This window comes from Erigeron canadensis, chromosome 2 (assembly GCF_010389155.1).
Source record: "Erigeron canadensis isolate Cc75 chromosome 2, C_canadensis_v1, whole genome shotgun sequence".
NCBI classification, from domain to species: Eukaryota; Viridiplantae; Streptophyta; class Magnoliopsida; order Asterales; family Asteraceae; genus Erigeron; species Erigeron canadensis.
This window is the reverse complement of record NC_057762.1, coordinates 11,228,928-11,256,731: the sequence shown is the minus strand read 5'-3', so window position 1 is coordinate 11,256,731 and position 27,804 is coordinate 11,228,928. Positions and strand designations below refer to the sequence as shown.

At 35.5% G+C, this 27,804-nt stretch overlaps 2 protein-coding genes across 2 annotated transcripts; both read right to left on the bottom strand.

Moving 5' to 3' along the window:
* Positions 1-20,238: 20,238 nt before the first annotated feature.
* On the bottom strand, positions 20,239-24,918 carry LOC122587701. The gene is made up of 3 exons (XM_043759866.1): positions 24,719-24,918; positions 24,417-24,517; positions 20,239-20,783 (listed from the first exon to the last, which is right to left on the bottom strand). The coding sequence occupies exons 1-3, from the start codon at positions 24,916-24,918 to the stop codon at positions 20,239-20,241; spliced, it is 846 nt and encodes a 281-aa protein (XP_043615801.1).
* An 18-nt stretch (positions 24,919-24,936) lies between these two features.
* On the bottom strand, positions 24,937-25,446 carry LOC122587700. Its single transcript, XM_043759865.1, has 2 exons — positions 25,363-25,446; positions 24,937-25,290 (listed from the first exon to the last, which is right to left on the bottom strand). Exons 1-2 carry the CDS (start codon positions 25,444-25,446, stop codon positions 24,937-24,939), a joined length of 438 nt encoding a protein of 145 aa, XP_043615800.1.
* Between the last annotated feature and the right edge of the window lie 2,358 nt (positions 25,447-27,804).

The following is a 27,804-nucleotide window of genomic DNA, read 5'->3' as shown; positions in this document are numbered from 1 at the left end:
AAAAACATTCTTGATCTACTCTTGCATAGATTAAGGGGGAGTTTGTGATTTCAAAACTTTCAAACCTTCAAATGTGTTTTAAATCTTTTTCATACACACATTCGATGATTTTCAAATAATTTTCAATCAATTGAAGTTTGGTGATTAGTTTGCACATGGGCAATCCGTTCACTCCATGAACTTTATCATCACCGATGAGTTCTAACCCCAGAGTATTCAATTCTTTCATTAGATTGTAAGGGTATTTTGTGTGATGATGGGTTCGTGCAAATAGGATGGAGGAAGTAAAGTCGAAAAGTGAAAGGTTAAGGTGATATGTTGTGAGAAAAGGGTTAAAAGAAATGATACCCTTCCCTAAATTCTCAAATCGCCGAGTTAAACACGTTTTTATAGGATGTCATTTGTTGATATCTTGATAAAAGACTTCATAGACCCAGTGAAGCGATGCACATCTTTACCTAACCACTCAAGTGTTTCTTAACAAATACTTATTTCAATTCTCACGGAGATTTTCACATTTCGATTGACTCTTCACTTGGAAGATGTTGATATTGAATAAGGGCGACAGTCTGCTCCAGTCCCCGACTTCATTTGATCACGTTGTGTTTAGAGCTATCTTGATTGGTCATTCATTTGATCATTATTCATTTCTTTAGGACACATTCGAGTCATATCTTTGTGATATTATTGCTTATCTTTGTGATATAGCCGGAACATTTATAGTGATATCTTTTGATATTCCACGATGATCAAATGGAAATCCTACCAATGCTAACATTTTTTTCCAACGTTGAACGTAGGTCTCATAATTACATTTATGTGATTATTGAGTGAACGAGAAGTCTAACAGTGACCTCAGATTTTACCTAAAAGTTTTTAAGGATAATAGATTGTGGTTATCGAACGCTTCGGCTGTACTAACCATGATTTATATTGGTAGTAGAATCAATGGGTGCAAATCTGACTCTGTAGAGGCATTGGTAGTAGAATCGGTCTTAGTTGACTCAGTATCCTGAGTAGATTTTCCTTTGCTATGATTTTCTTTTTCTATATGATTATGAGGATCATTCACTAACTTTTCTCGATTCTCCCTTTCTATTCTATCAGAATTAGAATCCGAGTTACCTGAATTGGAATCGTCCTCATCATCATCATCTGGATCACCAGGATCTGCATCTGGAGCAACCATTACAGCTTTACCTTTATCTTGAGTCACAGAAGTACTAGCACCAGCTGTACCAGCAATCTCTGACTCTGTCTGTCTTGGCGACTTCCTTTGAATATCTGTAGTCTCTGTATCCATAGCAGCATCAGCATCTTGACCTTGACCTTGATCTCTATTCTCTGGCTCACCAACTGATGGTTGTGCTTGATTTGGACCTTTAGCTGGATCTTGATCTTCATGATCATCATCTCTAGTCTTCTTTGCTAGCTCATCATCCTTACAACCACTTATCTCCCCCTTGAGCCAACAATTGGTCAAGTCTAGAACCAAGAGAATAAACTAGTATTGTCATCAAGCCCATCTCTTCTTGATGCTTGGCAGCTTGGAGCTTTAGCTGACTCTCCAAATCTGTGACCCTAATCTCTAACATCTTCTTCTCAGAAAACAAACGACTTAGCTGCACTTGAACAGGAGCAACTGGACGTGAAGTAGAAGCAACATTAGATGTAGAGGCATGGGATGGCATCGTAGCTTCAAATGAAGGCACACTGTTAGAAATCCAAAATAGTGATACATTGTAATTTAAGTTATAAGACTTACTTGTTGTTAAGTCATGAGATTGTGATTTCTAAGGTTGAGGGGCTAATTGTGATAATTAGCATAGTTGTTTAGATTAGCCTATAAATAGCCCTCATCAACTTAGAAATCATAACCTTTCATAACACACACATAACATTTTCATACTTTTACACCTTAATCACACACACTTAATCCCAATTCTCTCTCAACACACACACAAACACCAAGAACACACACACTAACCAAACACCATTGTTGATGTGAATTCGGTGATGAAAATCGTGTTATTACATGTGGTATCAGAGAAAAATATCATTTTGATCTCGATCCAAAACTGAATTCAATCACAAATCATCAGAAAATCAAAATTTAATTCTGTTTTAATTCTGTTTTTTAGTTCGACATTTTATTCACTGAAAATTCAAAAATTAACCTCTCAAATCACATAAAATCACAAATGTTTGTTCACCAATCGATATCTGATAGTTGATAACATAATCCTCTCAAGTTTCACGTTCTAATTCAATCTGGATCACGATTTCAGATTTTGAGTTTTTGGCGCTAAAATTTGGGTTTTGATTCTGTTATGTTTTGAGTTGAATTGTGTTAATCGGATCGTTGCTGAGGTGATTTCAAACTGATTGCAAGTGGTTTCATGTTCTAATTCCCAAAAAATCAAAAGTTATTGAAGTTTTAAGGTTCATCAATGGAGTTTTTCACGTTCTGAGGTTGGAGACGACTGAAGTTAAAACGATCTCTTTTAGATCGTTTTAGTTTTTATACATCATTTCAGTGTTTGTGGCTTGTAAGACGATCTCTTTTAGATCGTTTTGACAAGTGTAGTTGTGTTGTGAAGAGTTGATTGTGGCTAATTGATCCTTTGGATTGGTTGTGTCAATTCAATTTCCTGATAAGAAACCAAAACGATCTCTTTTTAGATCGTTTCAACCTTTGAAAACCAAAACAATCTCTTTTAGATAGTTTCAGTTTTTGTGAAACCAGAACGATCTCTTTTAGATCGTTTCAAGTTTTACTTAAACATTCTCTGGTTTGAGTAATTCGTGAAGAGTTGTGTTTGGGAATCATAATATTCTTGGGTAACTGATCTTCGTGATTGGTTTTGCTCAATTCATTTCATTCCATTTCATACCAAAACTCTGTCCAAATCATTTTAGAATACTTAGAATTTTTTCTTCAAAATTCTCAAGATCGTTTCATTTTAGATCGTTTCATTCCTGGTTCAATTTAGATCGTTTCATTCCTGCCCATTTAGATCGTTTCATTTTCACTTCTTCTAAATCGTTTCATTTCACTTTCTTAAAACGATTTCAATTTAGATCGTTTCATTTCATTCCAATTTAGATCGTTTCATTCCTTCTTCAAAAATCAATTCAATTCTCAATTCAAATCAATTTATAATGGCTACTCGTGAAGCGTTGGCTTTGGGTACTGACACAAGACCTCCAGTTCTTTATCGTGGTAACTATGGACTTTGGAAGAAAAGGTTCATGGATTATGTGGAACGTCAGACTAATGGTCACATGATTAAGGATTCAATCATGAATGGACTTGCAATGCATCGTCATCCTACTACCGGTGTTATCTTGACTCCTAATCTTTTAAATGCCGAACAAAAAGATCGAACTGCTGCTGACAATAGAGCTAGGTCATGCTTATATCAAGCACTTCCAGATGAGATCTATGGCTCAGTTGATTCCTATGACACAGCAAAGGAGATTTGGGATGAAGTTGCTAGGTAAATGGAAGGAGCTGATGTAACCTCAACAATCCGACTGACAAATGTCTTAACTGAGTTTGACAACTTTCAGAAAGCACCAAATGAATCTCTCGAGTCCGTGTACTACAGGTTTTGCAATGTAATCAATGAACTGAGAAAGAACAAGGTCAAGAAAACTGAAATTGAGTTGAATATCAAATTCATCAAAGCTCTTGGTCCCGAATGGGAAGATTTTGGAACTCAAATCAAGCAACATCAGAATTTAACCAAGTTTACCATTCATACCCTTTATGAATCTTTCAAGTTGAATGAGCATCAAGTTCTTAGCAAGTACTCATCCAACAAACTGCCAGAAGTTGTATCTGCTGATCCTTTGTTATTAATTGTTGAAAGAAAGATTTCTGAGGCACTCAAGAAACAAATGACTGTTGTTTCGTCGTCTGATGAGGAGGGAGATGATTTTTTGCCTCCAAGAGATGGTGTTCATGATGAATTTTACCAAGCTCTTGCCGCTGTGACTAAGCATTTCAAAAGAAAGTACTACAAAGCGAGGTCAACTAATAACAATTTTCCTATTCATCAACAAGTGCATTTCCATAGAAAGAGCAATATCAACACAAGAATTTTGAACAAGGAGAATCGAGTGGATCAAAGAATGTGGATAAGAAGGAAGGTAAGAAGGAAGGAAGTGAGAAACAAATGGTGGAGAAATGAAAAGCATTTGAAAAAAAAGTGTTACAACTGCGGTGTTCCTGGTCATTTCGCTATGGATTGCAAGTTGCCTCGCAAGAAGAACTATGATTACTACAAGTAGAAGATGCTACTGGCAAAGCAAGTGGAAGCCAGTCAAGCCTTGATTGCTGAGGACGACAAGTGGCTTTTGCTGTCGGATGATGAAGATGAAGATCTGTCTGCAAATGTATGTTTCATGGCAAGGTTGAGCAAAGACAAAGCATTGGAGGCTGAAAGCATTGACGAGGAATATCCTGATGAAGAGGAAATAACCATCTGTGTGTGGATACTCGATTCCGGGTGTTCAAAGCACATGACTGGCAATAAATCATTGCTCAAGAACTTTGTTGAAAGGTTCATGAGAACTGTTCGTTTCGGAAACAACAACTTCGCTCCTATTCTAGGTTATGGAGATATTGAAAGAAACGGAATTGTCATTAAGAAAGTTCATTATGTTGAAGGTTTGAGTCATAATCTATTCAATGTTGGACAATTCTGTGACAACAATCTTCAAGTTCTTTTTCGACAGTCCCTTTGCAAAGTCCAAACTCTAGATGGAGTTGATATCCTCTGCGGAGATCGTGGTGATAACCTTTTTACGGTTAATCTTGATGTTAACCAACCAACTAATAACATATGTCTTGTTTCAAAAGCTACTTCGAAGAATTCTTGGTTGTGGCATAGAAGGCTTTCTCACTTGAATTATCAAACCATTAATGCTTTAGTCAACAAGCAGCTTGTTGAAGGCTTGCCTGACTACAAGTATGAAAGTGAGCATGTCTGTCCTTCTTGTGCAGTTAGGAAGATCACAAGAACTTCTCATAAACCAAAGAAAATTCCACACACTTTGGCACCTCTTCATTTGCTTCACATGGATCTTTGTGGACCTATGAAAGTACAAAGTCGAAACGGGAAGAGATACATTCTGGTTATCGTTGATGATTTTTCAAGATATACTTAGGTAAAGTTTCTTGCATCAAAAGATGAAACTACTCAAATTTTGATCGATTTCATCACCTCCACCCAAGTAAATCTTCAACTTCCAGTCCGTTACATCCGTTCGGATACCGGTACTGAGTTCAAAAATGCCGTCTTCGATGAATTTTGCAAATGAAAAGGCATTACTCACCAATTCTCTGCTGCCCTCACCCCACAACAAAGTGGTGTCGTTGAAAGGAGAAACCGAACGTTGGTGGAAGCAGCAAGGACAATGCTTGCTTATTCCAAGTTACCATCGAACATGTGGGTTGAAGCTGTTGACACTGCCTGTCACACTCAGAATCGGTCCATTATCAATCAGCGTCATGAGAAGACTCCTTATGAGGTTATTAACAAACGCAAACCTAACATCAATTACTTCCATATTTTTGGGTGTGTCTGTTATACCTTGAATGATCGGGAAAATGTTGGAAAGTTTGAAAAGAAAGGTGATGAAGGTTACTTTGTTGGTTACTCAAAGACATCGATTGCCTATCGCATTTTCAATCGCCGAACAAACATAATTCAAGAAACCATGAATGTTTGGTTTGATGAGATGTCTGGCATGATTTTTGAACAAGAAAGTTTGCTACCAACAATTAGTGATCCAAGTACTTCAAGTGCTTCCTCAAGGACGTCTACCTTAGCTTCCAAGTTCAAGAAGTATCCTACTCCAACAAGTGAAGAACTAGATATTCTTTTTGAAGAGTTCTACAATTCAAAACCAATTCAAGCAAAGGAACCTCAAGTCATCAATGAACCAATTCCGAACAATGATTACTTTCAAACAAATGAACCAATTCTTGACAACAATCATGAACCATCTTCAAATTCTTCAGAGCAAGAGGAATCATCTTCAAGTGATATTTATTCTCAAAAGAATGATCAAGAACAACCTTCTCAGATTACCCAGACAACAAACCCATCAAATACTCCAACTGTGTATGTGCCACTGGATTTTGATCATCCAGATTTTGAGGAAAGAGTTCTTCCGAGTTATGATTCCATTTCTCAACAGAACTCAGGCTTTAATGATGATGATGTTGATATTCATCAACAAGATCTTCTTCCTCATGACAACAAATGGTCACGTATGCACAGAGATCATCCTACAGAGCAGGTAATTGGAGATCCACAAGCTGGTGTTACTACCCGTACTTCAGTCAATGAGTGTCTTGTTGCACTTTCACTGAGTAACACCGAACCCATAACAATCTCTGAAGCTCTTAGTGATCCAGAGTGGGTTAAAGCGATGCAAGATGAACTAGCTCAGTTTGAAAGGCTGAAGGTATGGAGGTTGGTTCCAAATCTGAGGAAAGAAGAACCAATTGGCACCAAGTGGATTTTCAAGAATAAGATGGAGTTGTAGTAAGGAACAAAGCTCAATTAGTCACGAAGGGTTATTGCCAACAACCTGGTGTAGACTTCGACGAAACTTTCGCTCCTGTTGCAAGAATGGAGGCCATTCGCATATTCTTAGCTTATGCTGCATTCAGAAATTTCACAGTGTTTCAAATGGATGTAAAGACAGCGTTCTTGAATGGTGAGCTCAAAGAAGAGGTTTACGTGGAGCAACCTGAAGGTTTTGTTGATTCTCAGAGACCAAATCATGTCTACAGGTTAGATAAGGCTCTCTATGGTTTGAAGCAAGCACCTCGAGCATGGTATGATTCCTTAACTACTTTCTTACTTAAAGGAGGCTTTACCAAAGGCACTATTGACCCTACCTTGTTTATTCGTAAGCAAGGTAAGCATGTTTTACTTGTCCAAATATATGTTGATGACATTATTTTTGGGTCAACCAGTCAAACTTTTTGCCGAAACTTTTCATCTCTAATGGTCAATCATTTTGAAATGAGCATGATTGGGGAAATGAACTACTTTTTGGGTTTACAAATCAAACAATTACCAACTGGTATTTTTATATCACAAGGTAAGTACATTAAAGATATGTTGAAAAAGTTTGATATGACTTCATGTTCTTCAATTTCAACCCGAATGGCTGCTCGTACAAACATTAATGCTGATAAAAATGGGAAACCATTTGACCAGAAGAGATATAGAAGTATGATTGGTTCATTGTTGTACCTTACAACATCTCGCCCAGATATAATGTTTGCAACATGTATGTGTGCTAGGTATCAAGCTGCTCCGACTGATTTACATTACCAAGCAGTGAAACGAATTTTTCGTTATCTGAAGGGTACACCCAATCTTGGTCTCTAGTATCCAAGGGATACTGGATTCAATTTAACTGCCTATTCAGATGCAGATCATGCAGGTTGTAAGTTTGATCGCAAGAGCACATATGGTACTTTACAATTCTTAGGTGATAAGATTGTAAGTTGGTTATCCAAGAAGCAAAACTGTGTGTCACTGTCAACTGCTGAAGTTGAATATGTGGCTGCGGCTAGTTGTTGTGTTCAAGTGTTATGGATGAAAACACAACTTACCGATTATGGTCTGAATTATGATCGCGTCCCTATCTATTGTGATTCGCAAAGTGCCATTGCAATTGTTGTCAACTCAGTAAACCATTCTCGTTCAAAGCACATTGATGTTAGATATCATTTTCTCAAAGATCACATTGAGAAAGGTGACATTGAGCTCTACTTCGTGGGAACTAACTACCAACTCGCTGATTTGTTCATTAAACCACTAGATGAAAAGAGGTTTAACTTTCTAATCTCTAAACTTGGTATGTTGAATTTTGATCCTTGAATCACTTTACCATTGAAGGAATTCTTGATACATTTTTCAGAAAATTAAAAAATTGAAAAGATAAAATCAAATACAAAAGTAAGAAATTTTTTTCAAAAAGAGACAAAAAGTTTTTTTATGGCTTGCATATATTCTGTATGCAACCCGTTCTTCATTGAGCTATTTATTTCAAAATGGCTTGCATATATTCTGTATGCAACCCGTTCTTCATTGAGCTATTTATTTCAAAATGGCTTATGCACACTCTGTGCATAACCCATTCTTATTTGAAATTATTTATATTTCAAAGTTGGTATAAAATGTGTTGTTATACATATAGATTGATATAAGATAACGCGGAATTGAACGCCTTTGTGTACTTCCAAGTGGTCTTATATGAATATGTATGTGTAATGGCAATTTTTCATTTGATTAAAATTGCAAACAATTCTCTTCAAGAGTCTTGATTTTGTTGCAAACATCTTCAAAATTTTCAAATGGAATTTCGTTTCAAAAACTCTCAATTGTTGATATGAGAAGCAAAGGATTGAACGCCTTTGTGTACTCCCGAGTTGTCTCTTCTTGAACAATTGATTGAGTCAAATCATTATGGTTTTTGTGAAATTCATTTTTGCTCCACCTTTCTATGAAAACATTTTGATATATCTCTGCATAGATTAAGGGGGAGTTTGTGATTTCAAACCTCTGTCAAACTTCAAATGTGTTTTTAAATCATTTTTTTTTTCACATTTGATGATTTTCAAAAGATTTTCTCCAAAGGAAGTTCGGTGTTTAGTTTGCACATGAGCGACTAGGTTTTCTCAAAATTTACTCCATGGACTTCATCATCGCCGATGAGTTCTAACCCCGGAGTATTCACTTCTTTCATTAGATAGTGAGGGTATTTTGAGTGATGATGATTTCGTGCAACTAGGATGGAGGAAGTAAACTCGAAAAGTGAGAGGTTATGGTGATATGTTGTGAGAAAAGGGTTAAAAGAATTGATACCCTTCTCTAAAATTCTCAAATCACCGGGTAAAACACAGTTCTATCGGATGTTATTTGTTGATATCTCGATATTGAAGAAGCCTTCATGGACCCAGTGAAGCGATGCACATCTTTACCTAACCACTCAAGTGTTTCTTAACAAATGCTTGTTTTATTTCTCACTGAGATTTTCTCATTTCTATTGACTCTTCATTTGGAAGATGTTGATATTGAAAAAGGGAGACACTCTGCTCCAGTCCCCGACTTCATTTGATCACTTCGTGTCTAGAGCTATCTTGATTGATCATTGATTTGATCATTTTTCATTCTTTAGGACACATTTGCGTCATATCTTTGTGATATAAATGCTTATCTTTGTGATATAGCCGGAACATTTGTAGTGATATCTTAATTGATATTTCACGATGATCAAATGGAAATCCTACCATTGCTAACATCACTTCCAGCTTTGAAAGTAGGTTTCATAATTACCTTTGTGTGATTATTGAATTACCAAGAAGTCTATTGTGACCTTGGATTTTTCAGAAAAAGACTTTAAGGATAGTAGAACATGGTTATCGAACGCTTAGGTGACACTGACCATGGTTTACATTCTTTGAAGCATTCTTGAGGTTGAAAAGCCAAAAGACCGAACTATGTTAGAGTTGTGCTTTGTGCATTTCTCAATGATACATAGGAAATCCGATAAATGGTATACATTTCTTTCGGTCATTTCATTAATCCTTTCGATTTTTGCAAATGTAAACGGATCATGCTTATCCGGTTTTCATTTCTCATCACCCCAACACAGAAAACACCAACACCATGCTAAAATGTTTATCCCAACAACTTCAATCTTACATTTTAGTCATCCATAGGAACAATTGGGTTGGTTTATTTGGTTAAATTGATGTTTTGATGGTTGATAATTCTCCATGTGCATAATGTCTAGATTTTAGTCATGATTATTTCTTTTAACATTCGAATCAATCAATGTTTGCATAATGACATTGGTTCCCAACTTTGTCATTATGAGGGGGAGAAAATAGTATGATTGATTATTGATTAGGAGAAGAAATTAGAATGATTGATAAGGACAAGGAGAAAAGTTTGTGTTTGGTTGTTTCAAGTTTTCTTGATTTGCTTTCCGAGATACTATCATTCAGCTTCTTGGTGGAAGTTTTCAAGTTTATTTGGAGTTCTTTTATCTTAAATTTCATTTGTGACATCAACTCATCATTCTTCAAAGTTTGTTTGTCAATTTCATTCTAAACTGCAAGGGTTCCAAATTCAACTTGAAGATTATTCATCTCGAAAGAAAAGGATATACATTCAAGATGTAACAAGAGACTTTTCAAAAAAATCGAAGAGACTGTGATTACTCATGAATTGAGGGGGAGCATGATTACTTCATAAGAGACTTTTCAAAACCTCATTCAAATGTTTACTCTCAAAAGTGCTTAAGATGATGTGACAAAGATCAAAGCTTCAAAGGACAAAAGATTGAAGATTCAAGACAAAGAAGAAAAGTTTCAAAAGAGTCTTCATCAATTCAATTTATACAAGATCTTCAAAGTCATACAACAACACTTTACCAAAAGCTACAATGCATAAATTAAGGGGGAGAGTACATATTTCTGAAGATTCATTCCAAGACATCAAAAATTCAATAATCAAAGATTGAAGAATCCAAAACCAATTCATACCTTCTGCATTTCAAAAGACAACTCTGATTCCTGATTCAACAATTCTCGAAGATTTAATACACACACACACTTATCATTCTCTGTTCAAAAAGAAGATTGAGAATCAACAAATGATTTAACATCAAGAAGTCCAAGACCAAGACTGAATCAAGTTTTCCAAAGACGATGAGAAAGCTTTGAAGACTTGTTTCAACACACCAATTGTCTTCACCACCGGCTCATCAAATTCATACCTACAAGACAAAATAACACGTACTTCATTCCTTACAATATATCACTAAGGGGGGGGGGAATGTTAGAAATCCAAAATAGTGATACATTGCCAAAATAGTGATACATTGTAATTTAAGTTATAGGACTTACTTGTTGTTAAGTCATGAGATTGTGATTTCTAAGGTTGAGAGGCTAATTGTGATAATTAGCATAGTTGTTTAGATTAGCCTATAAATAGTCCTCATCAACTTAGAAATCATAACCTTTCATAACACACACATAACATTTTCATACTTTTACACCTTAATCACACACACTTAATCCCAATTCTCTCTCAACACACACACAAACACCAAAAACACACGAACTAACCAAACACCATTGTTGATGTGAATTCGGTGATGAAAATCGTGTTATTACACATACGAGCACTGAAAGTTCATGTGGGAGGCATCCGAGGTCATTGCAAAGGAGCTAACAGACGTCCCATGATAGTAGAAACAAGAACTGTAGCCTGAATAGGAGCAGAAGAAGGTCTGGCAGCAACTGTCGGATCTGGCTCTTGGCTAACTGTAGACTCCAGAGCAGTAGGAATCATAACAGTTGTAGCCTCAGTAACAATGTGTGCACGAGAACCAATTCCTCTAATAATAAACTTTGGTCTCGACCTTCTCTCCCTAATAACAACACTAGAAGAAGTAGAAGGCACAGAAACAAGAATATCAGTAACCGAAACTCTTAAAGCAGCAACTGATGGAGTAGCTTGAGATCTCTCCATGGCAGCTTGATATGCAGCAACTGATGAAAGTCTCTCCACAACATCAACTCCTTTTCCTTGAATTCTTCTTCGCTTCGGCAATCTTTCTGCCTCTTCTTCATCATCTTCTAAGTCATCACCAGCATTAACAGTAACTGGTAGCTCAGAATAACCAGCAACATCACTAACTGGAGCAGAGGTAGAAGTAGAAACTCCAGAAGTTGGTGGAACAAGATTTACGGGATCATCAACATCTTGAATAAGAGCATCCATATCTGGATCATTCTCCAGATCTCCAGCATATAGAGTAACATCATTGAGTCCCTCAAACTGATCAGCTCGCTCTTTTTGAGGATCTTCTTGAGCCAGATCATCACTGTTAATTTTAGAAAGGATTTTGGATTAATAATCAACCGAAGATTTGTAAGTGGGGTTTGGTGTTCAAGGATCTTCAAATAAAAAGAAAAGTTTTCTTATCAAAAATAAATAAACTAAGAGTTTGTACTAAAAACGAGTTTGAGAAGATCTTTGAGATCGAAATACTTTGAGTAAATAAGAAAACAGTTGAAGATAATGTAAAATAAAATAAAATAACAGAATTTTGCAAATAAAAGTAAAGACACCAGAATTTTGTTGACGAGGAATACCCTTGATCCATTTAAGTGATCTTAGGTAAAAAAAACCCCCGGAGGATGCAATCGACCCTCTAGTTATTCTTTTATTACGATATTTGTTTATGAATGATTGATTACAATGAAATGAATCATTGAATGAACTATGAAATGTTAATAAACTAAAGTGTTGTTGTTGATGATTGCTGAATAAGTGTTGTAAGGGTGTGAGTGCAGATGAGAATGTTCGTCCCTTGTGCAGGTCAATCTTCCTTCTATTTATAGAGCTAGACGTTGAACAATATTTCTGAAATATCTGGGATCTTCCTTGACTTACTCTTCTTCGCTGACTTGACTTGCATGACCGTTGAGAACTTATTCTTCTTCAAGTATTTCTGTTTTCAATACCGATTCTTGTGGACGAAGTGGTAGACTAGCCTTTGTGGCATGTTTTTAATATAAGACGCGTCTTTGACCTAATTCCTGCAAATAAAATCTAATATACTAGACGTACATTCGTTAGTTTGATCACAGGTCTTGAAGATATCAAGATCCTTATATATCTGGATAATATTGATTTAAAGACTACATTTACCAATACAGGATCAAGGATCCTCTAAATTCGTACATCATTACGAAGTTATTATTAAACGACTTAAACTGTAAAATATACTCAGGATCCTAGTAGTGGAAATTCTACCCCAAACAATTGTCCCCAAAACTTATATTTCATTGTAAATAAAGATAAGTTTTTTAGTTCATTGTCGGCCACTAAAATTTTTATCAAATGTTTTACTTTTATATCTCCTTTTGTTCTCTTCCGCGGCGCTGAGTAAAAGGCAAGTTATTTATTATCGATCTGTGTTAGGTCTAGATTTACTGGACTCGCTCCAGACGTGACTACTGGAGCCCTCTAAAGATTTTTCCAGAAATTATGTGAAGACCAGTGAAGAACTTACTTGTACAGGAATCTGGATTCCACCAGATTTGAACACTGGACTTCACTCCAGTCAAGATCTTTCTACTAAAGAACATTCTCACTAAATTCGAAGACTAGAGTTTGAAGAAAGAAGTCTGACAAATATCGGAGCTCACTGGAAGACTTACCAGATCTCCTGACTGGAGTCCTTATCAGTGTTCCAGATCTTACAAGTCTGAACACTGATTACAAGGAATTGACTTTATGCCTTTACCTGCCTTTACCCGGACAATCTATTTGTCCTTTGTTAAAACCCTTACATGCATGTAAAGGTGGTTGGTTAATTAGAAGACAAGTCACTATCATGTGACTTTATTCTTGTACTTTAATTAATGCATTTAAGGATTTAAAGTAATTTCTTTAAATACATGTAACCATATTTGTACGGCAAAAAGAATATTTTATTTATTCTTTTTGCCTATAAATACCAAGTCACTTCCTCGTCCAAATTACATACTTTTTCAATTTGGTGCCTTTGCTGAAATACTCTCGATCTAAACAGTTATACTTCACAACTTTAAGTATTTCGATCAAGGAGTTTATTTAGCAAAATTAGATCACTTGTAATTCATAGGTTGTTTAGATACTTACTTTGTAATATCTTGTTCCGCAACAACCTTGTATTTTATTTAACATTAATAAATAAAATACTCTTGAAAATTACATAGTGTCTCACCATTTACTTACTTGTTTATCTTTATATTGCTTAAGTACGTATTACATTGTATATATTCTTACATTTATATTTATCGTAATACTAGTCCAATCTAGTGCATACTTGACGTTTCATACTAGTCTTATCTAGTGATTACTTGACTTGTTGTATTCTACACTTGTGGGTTAAACCATCGAGTGAGGGACTTCACAATTGGTATCAGAGCAGAAGGCTAACATACTTGCCTAGATCTGCATTTTCTCGATGGCCAACCCAGAGAATACAAAAGGAAACCCTTTAAACACTGGACCTCCTCCCATAAATGAATTTGAACAGACTAGTGACCATGTTAACAATAATCCACCCCCACCACCCCCTATTCCTGCTTCTCCACACGTGCATGTGCACTACTCAAACACTCCTGTTCCCAAATTCAGTGGGAATGGTGATGAATTTGGCACGTGGAAAGCTAGGATGTTATTACATGTTACTGGTATTGAGAGGAATATGCTTAAAATTTTAAATGAATGACCCTATATTCCTAGAAGTCCTCTCAATCCACTTCTTGATCCAACTGGAGCAAGATCTGGGAGGGAAAAGAGGGAGGAACACTGGTCTGAAGAGGAAAGGAGACTGGTTAATATTGACACTACCTTAAAAGTCATGATCCTCGGGGCCATTCTTGAAGCTCTTGTTCCCACACTAGTGCTTTATCCCAGTGCTAAAAGCATGTGGGATGAACTAGTGAACCAGTATGAAGGTGGTGATGATACTATTGTTACCAGGAAAGTGGCTTTGAATAAGAAGTACGAGTCATTTTTTGCCCTACCCAATGAATCATTAACTGGTACTGATGTGTCATATTTTATACCATTTCCCACGTGACTTTAGAACCAATTATTCGTCATTTTGATAGTTTTATATCCAAATTTCGATGCTTTGAAGGTGTGTTGAGTGTTTTCATGTTGGAAATTGATTAGACGAATGAATTGGTCGATTTTGATGAGTTAAGGAAGAAATGGGAGAAAGATTCGGGTAAAATCAAGCGAAAGATGAAGAAAACGAAATTTAGAAGTTGTAACTGCAGCTACATGGGTAACGGCCGTTACAGAGGTGGTTTGTGGATTCTCCTGTAACTGGCAGTTAGAGAACTAACGGCCGTTAGAAATTAACTGGAGTGTAACGGCCGTTAGTTTTGTAACGCCCGTTAGTTGTCAAGTTAAAGTGTAACGGCCAGTTAGTCCAGTAACGGGCGTTACACGCGTGTTTTGTACATAGGATCAGTTAGGGTTCTGCACTTTTGGACGATTGAAAAAACATAATTTCATTAGTTTCTCATACTTAGGAATATTTTGGAGCAAACAAGTGATTAGGGTTTCGCCTATTTTCAGCTTTGGATTCTAATCATCATTGCTACCGGATTATCATCATTCATTTGGTATAATATGATTTCCTCTCTATTTGTTTGTTCTTGCGTTTCTAATATGAATAGCTAAATCTTTAGCACCCGCTTGGGTAGTAAGCATGTCATAGGGTCGAATTGATTTTGCTTGTGAATGTTGAACAAGGTTTATATGTTTAATCGAAGATCCACATTTATTTGGATTTAAATGTTGTTTTCAACTTTTATATTAATTAATTGATAATTGTAATTAGAAGTTCGGGAGAAATCTATGTCATTGTCAATTGATTTATGAAATGGTTAATCGGTCTATAATTAACCTGAAATCGTTGGAGTTCGGGAGAAATCAACGATAAAGATTAAAAACAATTAAATTCATTTTGAATGAGTAAACGTATATGATAGAGGGATCTGATTAGGCGAATAAGTAGTTCGGGAGAAAGCTTTCAAAAGATTAAATCATAAAATCAACTCAGGAACTTAATGCTTAACTGTTTAGAGGAGAAATTAAGTGCGGGAGCAATAATTATCTTTTGAGCAGTTAAAGTTTCAAGTATAACGGGAGTTCATCTTGTCTACTTTTTGAGTCGTTCAACAAATGCAAGTAATATTTAGACCCGATGATTGGCATGTGAGCTGATCTAAGTAGGTGTTCATTTTTAAATCTGTGTTAAGATTCAATCAATCAAATACTCTTTGCAATTAATCCTACGGGATTACTGACTTTCTTCACTAACTTTACAACGTGACAATTCGGTCACAAAACCCCCCTTTTATCTAAATCATTTTATTGTAACAATTACTTATTAAGTCCTTGTGTTCGACCTCGGTTTACCAAGTCAACTATATTGCATACGAACGGGTTCACTGCCCGCAAGTGTGTAGTAGTCAGTAACTAGGTATTTCGTGTTCATAAATTTAAGACTAGAAAATACACATCAGGTACCTACACCAGATTTATGTCTATCATAAACCAGTTAAGAGGGCTTGGGGTATAAAAAGATAAGGACATACTTCTTGAAATATTTTGTGATATTCTTCCATCTAAATGGTCTCATATGATCGTGGTCTTGAGACAAGATAAAACCTTGCATTCCCATACTCTGTCAACATTGTATGGAAAAAGATGCTATTAATCATGCTTCCAGTAGTTCCCCTGTGGTTAGTCATACTGAACCACCATGTGCAGCATTAATGTCTTCCGAGAATTTATTTTCGATGAAGACGATGATGTCTGGATTAATGGATTCTGGAGCCATGAATAATATCTCTCCAGATTATGATGAAACTGATAGTGATGATCTGGTGGCTATGATGGCTAAAACTTTTAACTGTTTCAAAGCCAGAGCTAACAGACCCACTGGACACAATGCACCCAGTTCTTCCACTAACAAGACCAATCTAACATGCTTTAAGTGTGGCAGAAAAGGTCATTTCATGAAAGAGTGCAAGTACAATCAGTTTGTCTCACAATCTGGTCCATCAACTTCTTATAACAAGCCTGATGATAGCTACAAATTAAAATAGAAAAAGCTTAAGGCTCAAATTGCTCTCATATCTGCAGAAAAAGATAATAATAAATGCATGGTGGCTAAAGAAGAATGGGTTCCCTTTGATGACTCATCAGTTGATGATGAAGATGAAAGAGATTGTTGTTATTTGGCTCTAGCTGATGAAGAGCATCTGGTGAAAGAAGATGTCACATCTGGAAGATGGGTGGACATTGTCATTAAGAAGGTAATAGATTATGACAAAGAAACTGATCCTGAATTAAAATTAGACATTGCAGAAGCTTTAAACTCTGATTTAATGTTTGTGGAAACTGTTTGTTCAGAAATGTCAAATAATTTTGAAACAAATTTTTCTGAAATGGCAAATTTACAATCAAAGTTAAAAGATTTGCAAGATATTGAACTCACTTTCAAAGCACAAGTTTTGGTTACTGAACAACTGGTCCAAGAAAAAGAAGAACTGGAAAATATTTTAACAAAAGAAAAACATGTTATCCAGTCATGGCTTGAGACCAAGAAACCATATGATGTTGCACGTAACCAGTACCCCTCCCAAAAATGTGCATATCTGGGGGGTGATGTCAATGCTGGTGCATTAATACCTGTTGTTGACCGATTGCCTGACGTGTTAAAACCTAGCACTATTTATGATGAACCAACAACACCTCAATTGTCTGAGGTTAAGACTGGAGCTCCCTAGATGAATGCTCCAGTCAAGAAGGTTAAGCAGAATAAACCTTTGCCTCAAACATCTTCTAAAGAACCCAGGTTCAGAAAAAGAAGAATGTTGTTCCTTCACCTAAGCCAAAAGTACAATCATCTGGAAAGGCTACGGTGTCATCTGATGAAACTATTTTGTTAAGGCTGGAGAGTCAGTTTCAACTACTGGCTCATCAAGTTCAAAGTTGCAATGCAAGAATTAACAATTTTGAGGGTACTTCATCTAGCCCTAAACAAAATACAAAACCTTTTTCAAAGAAAGAAAAATCAAGCACATCTGTTGATAAGAAAAAGAAAAAGGTTTCAAAACTATCAGTTTAGTGGTGTTTACTAAGAAACCCACTATTTTTGAAAGTGAAATCAACCAGAGACCAGCCAGGATCCATCCTTGTGGATCCAGAGAACCCATCAGTCGATGGGTTCGCAAATGGCTTGAAATATAACCTCATAAGTGTGAGCCAGTTGTATGGTGATGGCTACCAGGTGTTATTTAACATCTCTCAGGGCATCGTATTCAATAAGGATTGGAAGGTAGTACCGATTGCTCCTAGAAAAGGGAATGTGTACGTGATGGATATGGAAAGCTCTCCTTCAGAGCAGTGTTTCGATACCAAGGCTGATGAAGACACAAACTGCCTATGGCATAAAAGGTTATCCCATTTAAATTTAAAAAATATTAACAAGTTGTCTAGAAAACAACTTGTAGATGGGATACCTTCTGTCTCCTTCAAAAAGGAAAGGCCATGTCCAGGATGTGAGATAGGTAAGCAGAAACGCACCAGTTTCAAGACAAAACATAATTTTAGCATATCTGAACCTCTTCATATGCTTCATATGGACCTTTTTGGTCCAGTGAATGTTCAGACTCGTACTGGTAAAAAATATACCCTGATAGTCGTTGATGAATACTTCAGATATTGTTGGGTAATATTTCTTAGGTCAAAGAAAGTCATAGAAGTCAACACAAGTCAACGCAAACTGCGACGCAGTTTAGTTAAGCGTCGCAGTAATTCTTGTCGAGGTTAAAACTGCTTCGCAGTTACACGAAACTGCGACGCACTTAGACCATATACGACAGAGCAAAAACATTCTTGAAACCCTATCTTCACTTTCCAGACGATTTTTAAGTGTTTTTTAAGGGTTTTTCTTGTATTCAACCATTTGGAAGGATCTTAAGCTCGATTGGAATCATTTTGTTAATCATTTTCAATTCCTTGTATTCGGTAACGATGAATTCTTCTATTTTGATTTGTTTTTTCATATTTAATATGATTGGCTAATCGCCTTTTCATCCATCTTGATGGAGTAAGACAATATGTAAGGATTGCACAATATTTTATAATTCAAGTGATTTGATTTAACGTTGTGTCGTGATCTTAATCTATTAATTCTTTGTTATTTAATTATTGTTTGCGGATAATTTGTATTCAAGCTTAGTGGCAACTAGGGTTGGGTAGAAGTTATTTTGATTGCTTGGTTAGGAGCAGTTGGTTCTATGACGGGTACGGTAGAAGGTAATTAATAATTAATAAAAATTAACGGGTTGATGGTTGGGTACAATCAATAAACACAATTGTTATCTAAAATGACCAAAACCATTGTTGAACTAGAGATGTTATAAAAAGGCGTTTCGGGTTACCGGTCTTAATAATGAAACTAGTTTATACAAGAGAGTCAAATAAGTTGTAAACTTGACAGGTACGGGGTTGAAGATTAATTTGAGTCTCGGTCATTTAATCACTAAATTGAATTTGAACTTTATCAAATGTGCAATCTTAACATGTTGTCGAACGAAATCAAGATGGATGACCTTTAATTTATTGTTTTAAACAACAAAATCCTCTTTCGATTAATCTTGAGGGATTACTAACCAATTTTACTAACTACTTGCAAAGTGACAATTAGGCCACAAAACCCCCCATTTTACTTGAATCAATTAATAGTTACAATTGCTTATAAAAGTCCTTGTGAACGATCTCGGCTTACCAGTTTTTACTATACTGCATGCGATCAGGTACACTGTTTGTGAGTGTGTAGTAGTCAGTCTTTTGGTAATCCGTGTTTATAAATTTTATTACTAGATTTCACACATCACTTATGAATGACTTTTGTACCTCAAAATTCATCATTTTTAGACCATAATGATGCAATGAAATCACTGATTAACCCCTACTTGATTTGCATCACAATAACAAAAATTTTAGGTTACCGAATCAATCAAAACACACGTTTTTGACATCAATTGATCTTCTAATAACCTAGATCAGTTATGTATCTGATTATATGATTGAATGGACATAAAATCAATGTTATTATATCTTGGATACCTGGAGATTACAAAGAGGATGCAAAAACTTGATCAAAACACTCTCGAATCAACCGAATAACGATGAAATCAAACAATAGGATGCTATGGAACAAAGGGAACGGTTAGGGCTTCAAAGGAAATGTATATTCTCTGATTTATGAGTCTAATGACAGATTATTAGATCCTTAGCCCGTTTTTTAGTTTTCAGTTATATCAAAACTAGTCCCTAGACTTCCTTATGGCTTATATTTAGTTCAAAACACCTATGGGGAATACTTACAAAACATTAAACACTTCAAACACATCAAAAGGCTCATAAAACATATCTTAAACACTTTAGCACATCAATCATTAAGGCACTAAAGCCTTGCACTTATAACACGTTAGACATATATAGTCATTAAATCATTTAAAGACTTAACGGACACGTAATGTTGACTTAACGACTCAAGCCAACCGTTAAATAAAAAGTTTGGGATGTTACAATTACCTCCCCCTTAAAAGGATTCTGTCCCCGGAATCTGATCAGAAATGAACAACTCTGGATACTTCTCCTTCATCACTGATTTGGTTTCCCACGTTACGCTTTCACCATGATTATGTTTCCACTTGATCAATACGAGGTCAATCATTTTCCGGGGTAACTTCTTTTGCTTTCTCCCGAGTATTGCTATCGGTTCCTCAATCATTCTTTTCCTCGGATCAATGCTCACATCTTCAATAGGGATAACACTAGATTGCTCCGCCAAACATTTCCTCAAATAAGAGACATGAAATGTATTATGAATTCCATCCAGTTCTGGAGGCAATTCCAATTGATATGCCACATCTTTGATACGCTTCAGAACCTTAAATGTTCTAATAAATCTTGGGCTTAACTTTCCTTTCTTTCCAAAACGAATAACTCCTTTCCATGGGGAAACTTTCAGCATCACCATATCACCAACTTCAAACTCAACCGACCTTCTTTTCTTGTCGGCATAAGTTTTCTGTCGTTCTCTAGCTACACGAAGTGCTTCCTTTGCAATATTAACTTTTTTAGCTGATGTTAGAACTAAAAATGGTGTTAAAATGTAAATGTTTTAGAGGTGTAAGGGGCATTAGTGAAACTTAGATTTATTAAGTTTCTCGTTTTACATTTGGTATCAGAACAAAACAACAATCTGTTGACGATCCAGAACAAATTTCATACAGATTTGTGCTAATTTTGTTCAAATTTGAGAATTCGTGTTCATAACCATAACCGCTCCTGTTTCTTCATTTTTCACCTATCAAATCACATAAAATCATAGTTTTTTTGTTCACCAATAGATTTGTGATAGTTTAAAACATAATCCTGTCAAGTTTCAAGTTCCAATTCGATCTAAATCTCGAGTTTGAATTTTTGGATTTTGGCTCAAAATTTGGGTTTGGAATCTGTTGTGTTTGTGTTGAATTTTGTTAATCGGTGTGTTGCTAAGATGAAAACAAACATTTTGCAAGTGATTTCAAGTTCTAGCTCCTAGTAAATCAAAAGTTATTGAAGCTTTTTGAAGTTGTTAATGGAGTTCATGTGTAAAACTGTTTTGTTGAAGAAGATGAAGACCCAAGGACGATTCTGCCCTAGGAAGATCTTGCCAAGATCGTCCTAGTCTCTGAACATTTCATTTTTCCTTCTAGCGCTTTGTGGCTTGTAGGACGATCCTCACAAGATCGTTCTGACTAGTGATTGTGTGTGGTGAAGTGTTTGTTGTGGCTAATTAATCCTTACGTATTGGTTTGGTCAATTCAAACACTTGGAAAGTGTTTGATACTTGAAGATTTTAAGCCAAGAACCTAGGACGATCTTCATCAAGATCGTCCCAGTACACTGAAGCTAGGACGATCCTGACCAAGATCATCCCAGCATTGTGAAATAGGACGATCCTGACCAAGACCGTCCCATTTCCTTTCAAGACCGTCCCACTGTTCATGTACTTTGGTGTGTTTTGGTTGATCATTTGAGGTTGTTGTGATTGAGAATCACACACTTCTTGGGTAACTAATCTTCTAGATTGGTTTTGCTTAATTCCTTTCATTTCAATTCATACTGTTACTCTGTCGAAATCATCCTAAAACACTTAGAAAATTCTCCAAAATCAAACAAACCCTAAAACGATCTTACCAAGATCGTCCCAGCATATTAAAGGCTAGGACGATCCTGACCAGATCGTCTCAGCATTGTGACACTAGGATGATCCTAACCAAGATCGTCCCAGTTCATTTCAAGATGGTTCCAATTCCAAAATTCAATTAAAAAAAGTTAAAAATAACAATAAAATAAAATAATTTTTGGCGAGAAAAATAATTTTTGCCCAAGGTTTTAAAAAGGGATAACTCATGAAGATTTAAAATTTGATAGCATTAAAAAAAAAAAAATTTAGGCCAATTTTCATCCGTTATCGACGCGATTTTGGCGAAGAATTTTAGAAATTATCAATTTTTTCCTATGATCATGATATCCAAAGTTTACATGAAATTCCAAGTTTCATGAGTACAAATTTCGGCGGCAAAAATTTGGGGGGAAAACTGAAGTACAAAATTTCCAAATTTCAATTTTAATTCTTTCACTTCAATTTCAATCACAATTACCTTTCATTTCATTTTTTGCTCAACAAAATGTCAAGTCCAAGTATCTCAAATTCAGTCAGAAATGATTTCATCTTCAATTTGTGGTTAACTTCCTCACCCAAGACACCTACTTCATCCGAAGTGAAACTTCATAAAGATGGATTGTGTTCATGTTGTTCGTCGAAGCCTTATCCAAATCCTTGTCATGTGATGAAGTTATTGATACATACGATTGCAACGGAAAATGTCAAGTTTCAAGAGGAAGTAGTTACATTACAAGTTGAGAATGTCAAACTGAAAGAACAAATGACCTACTTTCAAGCTGGGAATGTGAGGCTTAGAAATGAGATGAAAGAACTTCAAGTCGAAATTGGAAATAAGAATGATGAGTTGATGTCACAAGTTTCATCACTAGAAGCTCGTCTCGTGAAGGAAACAACTCTTGTTTCTCAAATAAAGTCTTAAGTGTCATCAATTTCCTTGTCTGATTTGAGTTCTTCGATTGAAAAACAACTTGAGAAGATTCAAAGTCGAATTACATCTTTCAAGTTGAAGTCTCTTGACACAAAAGTTGAAGCTCTTCTGAAACAATCGAGTAGTTCTCCTGTTTCCAAGATTGATGATGTTCCAAAAACCCCCAACCGTAAAGTGTCTCAATTTACTAACTATGCCTTGGAAAAGGAAAGAAGGTACTCTCAGAAGACAAATATTGATGGAACAAAGACTCTCATTTCATTCTTATCATTTGAAGATAATACCAAGTTCATTTCCAAAACCAAATCTCAGTTGAAGAAGCCAAAAAGTCAACAAGTTTACAAACCAAAGACAACTGAGTCAAAGTCATTCAAATATTTACTTTCGAAGTTGTTTGACCTTGCACCTTCTCCCGTGCAAAAAGTGAATGACTTTGCTTCTCCACTGCTTCCTTGGAAAATTCACTTTTACTCAACGTCAAGTTTTCATCCTCCGTGGAGTGCAGATTCTATTCGTCGAATCGATGACACGTACATTTGGAATGTCTAGACAAAAACCGTTGGGCCTACACGAAAATGGGTCCTAAAGGTTGTTCGTAAGTGATTCGATGAATATGGCTTATACACATGTCAGTGTATAACCTGGGCTAAAGATGTTGTTTACTGGACTACTACTTCATAATGGTTGATTCCCCAATTTTGACTTCAAAGAGACATGATGAACATGTAGCCACACATTCATCATGAGGGGAAGAAAGAGGATAAAGAAGTCGAACAAGTCTTTATGATTTCTTGAAATTTGATGGGGAGAAAGAAGAATTCATCAGTTGAGGGGAAGAAAGATAAATTGTTGACTAAAGTGATCCCCAAATTATTCTTTGAAGATAGTTATCGCCAACCTGATGGGTACGCCGCGGGTACATGATGGGTACGCCGCGGGTACACCCTATACATAAGCGTCGGTGGTACGCAAATATGATTGTTTGATCGAGGGGAAGTTTGTGATGAAAATGATGTTTGTCCAAATGCTTCAAGAGAGAGATTCATTAATTAAGGGGAAGTGTGACAAAGTTAAGTTTGTCAAGAAGAGGCTTTCATGTTCAAATCTAAAGAGCCAAGATCAAGTTTCCGCAATGCTTATACTCTGAGAAGATTCAAGACTTAAAGATACATCTTTAAGATGAGTGTGAAGATTAAAGACGTAAAGCCAAGTTTGATGGAAGATCTTGAAGACAATGAGAAAGCTTCGAAGACCTTCATCAACAAATTCGTATTTAAAGATGATGTCATGCATGTATTACATTTCAACACCAAGGGGAAGAATGTTAGAACTAAAAATGGTTTTTAAATGTAAATGTTTTAGAGGTGGAAGGGGCATTAGTGAAACTTAGATTTATGATATAAATAGCCCCCTTCCACACATTAATTGTAAGCCTTTTCCCACATTTATCCTAATCATTCCATTTCACTCTAATTATTCTCTCTCCATATCCATCTTCAACCTCCATACACACATAAACACCTTTTCACACACTAACCTTAATTTCACCATTAGAGCACCAATTGAGCTTAAATTTCTCGTTTTACAGTTGAGATTTCTATAATTTCGGGACCTGTAATTTGCTTTTCGCTGGCCTCTATCCAACAACTTGGAGTCCTACACCTTCTACCATAAAGCATTTCAAATGGTGGCATTCCAATACTTGCATGATAGCTGTTATTATAGGCAAATTCAATCAACTTCAATTGATCATCCCATGCCCCACCATACTCTAACACACAAGCTCTCAACATATCTTCCAATGTTTGAATTGTTCTTTCACTTTGCCCATGAGTTTGAGGATGATAGGCGGTGCTCAAGTTTACTCTAGTACTTAATGCTCGCTAAATACTTTTCCAAAAACTAGATACGTACCTCGTGTCTCGATCTGAAACAATAGACAATGGGACATCATGCTTTGAGACGATTTCATCTATATACATCTTTGCCATCTTGGTCAATGGTACATCTTGGCGTGTTGCTAAGAAATGAGCACACTTCGTCAATCTATCCACAATAACCCACACCATGTCATTTCCCTTTAGAGTTCTAGGCAATTTAGTCACAAAATCCATAGTAATATGATCCCATTTTCATTCCGGATTCTCCAATTGATGCAACAATCCATATGGCTTTTTGTGATCAGCTTTTACCCGTGCACTAGTCAAGCATCTTTCAACAAAATGTGCGACTTCACCCTTAATGTTCGGCCACCAATAAATAGGTTTCAAATCTGCATACATCTTTGTAACACCGGGGTGAACTGAATATCTCGACCTATGAGCTTCTTCAAGGATCAATTCTCGGTTGCCATCAAGCAGTGGTACCCAAATTCGACCCTTATATGTCCTAAATCCACGACTGTTCGTTTCCATGGCAAGACGTTTCTTTTTACCAATACTTTCCTTGTCAATGTTCTCTTTCAATAAAGCCTTAACTTGAGCTTCCTTGATACGATCAAGTAACTACAACTTAGCTTGAACAACCATGCCCATCAATCTACAAGAAATATTATGCACCTTTCTACTCAATGCATCCGCCACCACATTAGCTTTACCGGGATGATATTTAATCTCACAATCATAATCTTTCAGAAGTTCCATTCATCTTCTTTGTCTTACATTCATTTCCTTCTATGAGAACACATATTGCAAACTTTTATGAACGGTGTACAAGGTACACTTAGTGCCATATAAATAATGTCTCCACAACTTCAAAGCAAACACTACAACTGCCAACTCTAGATCATGGGTCGGGTAGTTCTTTTCATGAGGCTTCAACGGACGTGAAGCATAGGCAATAGCTTTGCATAAGAACACAACCCAAACCTGAAATGGAAGAATCACTATAAACAACAAGATCATCGGTACCTTCGGGTAAGGCAAGGATTGGAGCTTCACATAGCTTGGTCTTTAATGTTTGAAAAGCTTTCTCTTGTGTTCCAGCCCATACAAACTTCACCCCTTTCTTTGTCAATTCAGTCATGGGCTTAGCTATACGAGAGAAATCTTGAATGAACCTTCGGTAGTAGCCCGCTAAACCAAGAAAACTCTTGATTTCCGTAGGCGTCTTTGGCTGTTCCCATTTAGAGACAACTTCAATCTTTGCGGGATCAACTTTAATACCTTCAGAAGATACGACATACCCGAGAAATTGAACTTCTTGAAGCCAGAATTCACACTTTGATAACTTTGCATATACCTTCTTTACCCTTAGAATTCTTAAGAACGACTCTTAAGTGCTCATGGTGCTCTTCTTTAGACTTAGAATAAATCAGAATATCATCAATAAAAACAATCACAAAATGATCTAAGAATGGGCGACATACCCGATTCATTAAATCCATAAAAGCGGCAGGAGCATTCGTCAACCCAAATGGCATGACAAGAAACTCATAGTGCCCATATCGTGTACGAAAAGCTGTCTTGGCTACATCTTCCTTTTTGACCTTTAATTGATGATAACCGGACCGTAAATCGATCATAGAAAAGTAGGAAGCACCATGGAGCTGATCAAAGAGATCATCAACGCGCGGGAGAGGATACTTATTCTTAACCGTTCGTGTTAGAAATTCAAAATAGTGATAAATTGTAATTTAAGATTAGTGGACATACTTGTTGATTAAGTCATAGATGAATGATTTATAAGGTTGAGGGACTAGATGTGATAATTAGCATAAGGGTTATTTACTGAAATGGTACCTGGACTATCCACCATATTACTGGTTTCATACCTATAACTTTAAAATTACTCTCATCATACCCCAACTTATCAATCTTTCACTCGGACGATACCTAACTTGACGGGCGTCAATTTGGCCGTTAAGTTGGGGTATGACTACCGTAAATTTTAAAGTTTTAGGTATGAAACCAATAATATTGTGGATAGTCCAGATATCATTTATGTAATTATTATTATTATTATTATTGTTGTTGTTGTTGTTGTTGTTGTTTTTTAATTACACAAAATTCATTGATATTTTTTTTTATAAATATTTATATTTATTTAATAAAATAATACTTTATTTTTATAAAAAAATTATTGTAAATATTTAATTTTTTATTAAAAACTATTAATATTTCAAAAACTACTATTTATAAAATTTATTTTTTAATAAAATAATATTTTCTTTTATAAAAGATCATTTTTAGTACAAAGTTTTTATTTTTATAAAAAATATTTTTCAATCTTATTTTTTAAAGGGGTGAACTGGAAAAAATATCATAATTTCTTGTATTGCATTAGTACCTGTACAACTACTATGTAAGGTTTGAATCAGCTCAAACAGATTTAATCAACTCCATGTGGTGGTATCCATTCAAGACTTCACATTCATTTATCAATGCTTTACATGAAATTAATGTACTGCTTCCGATTTACTTATTTTTTTTAAATAGAAAAAATATATAAATATGAAATAAATAAAATCATCATGGATCTATAATTTGATTGATTAATAGTTTTTAATAAAAAAACTAAATATTTACAATATTTTTTATAAAAATAAAGTATTCTTTTATAAAATAAAAGTAAATATTTACAAAAAATATCAATGTACTTTTTAAAATTATTTATTCCTAAATAATACTTTGTGTAATTAAAACAACAACAACAACAACAACTATAATAATAATAATAATAATAATAATAATAATAATAATAATAATAATAATAATAATAATAATAATAATAATAATAAAATAATAATAATATAATAAGAATAATGGTTAATTACATAAATGACACCTGGACTATCCACTATATTACTGGTTTCATACCTAAAACTTTAAAATTTACCGTAATCATACCCCAACTTAACGGCCAAACTGACGTCCGTCAAGTCAGGTATCGTCCAAGTGGAGAATTGATAAGTTGGGGTAGGATGAGAGTAATTTTAAAGTTATAGGTATGAAATCAGTAATATGGTGGATAGTCCAGGTACCATTTCAGTAAATAACCCT

Bases quoted from the DNA above. Each gene is read 5' to 3' on its own strand.
- LOC122587701 (XM_043759866.1), bottom strand. From the start codon at position 24,918: ATGGATTTTGTGACTAAATTGCCTAGAACTCTAAAGGGAAATGACATG. The intron at 24,518-24,718 runs GTACGTATCTAG...CTATAATAACAG, and splicing joins GTTTCAGATCGAGACACGAG to CTATCATGCAAGTATTGGAA. The intron at 20,784-24,416 runs GTCCCGAAATTA...TTCTAACATCAG, and splicing joins CAGCGAAAAGCAAATTACAG to CTAAAAAAGTTAATATTGCA.
- LOC122587700 (XM_043759865.1), bottom strand. From the start codon at position 25,446: ATGGAACTTCTGAAAGATTATGATTGTGAGATTAAATATCATCCCGGT. The intron at 25,291-25,362 runs GTGCATAATATT...GATCGTATCAAG, and splicing joins CGGATGCATTGAGTAGAAAG to GAAGCTCAAGTTAAGGCTTT.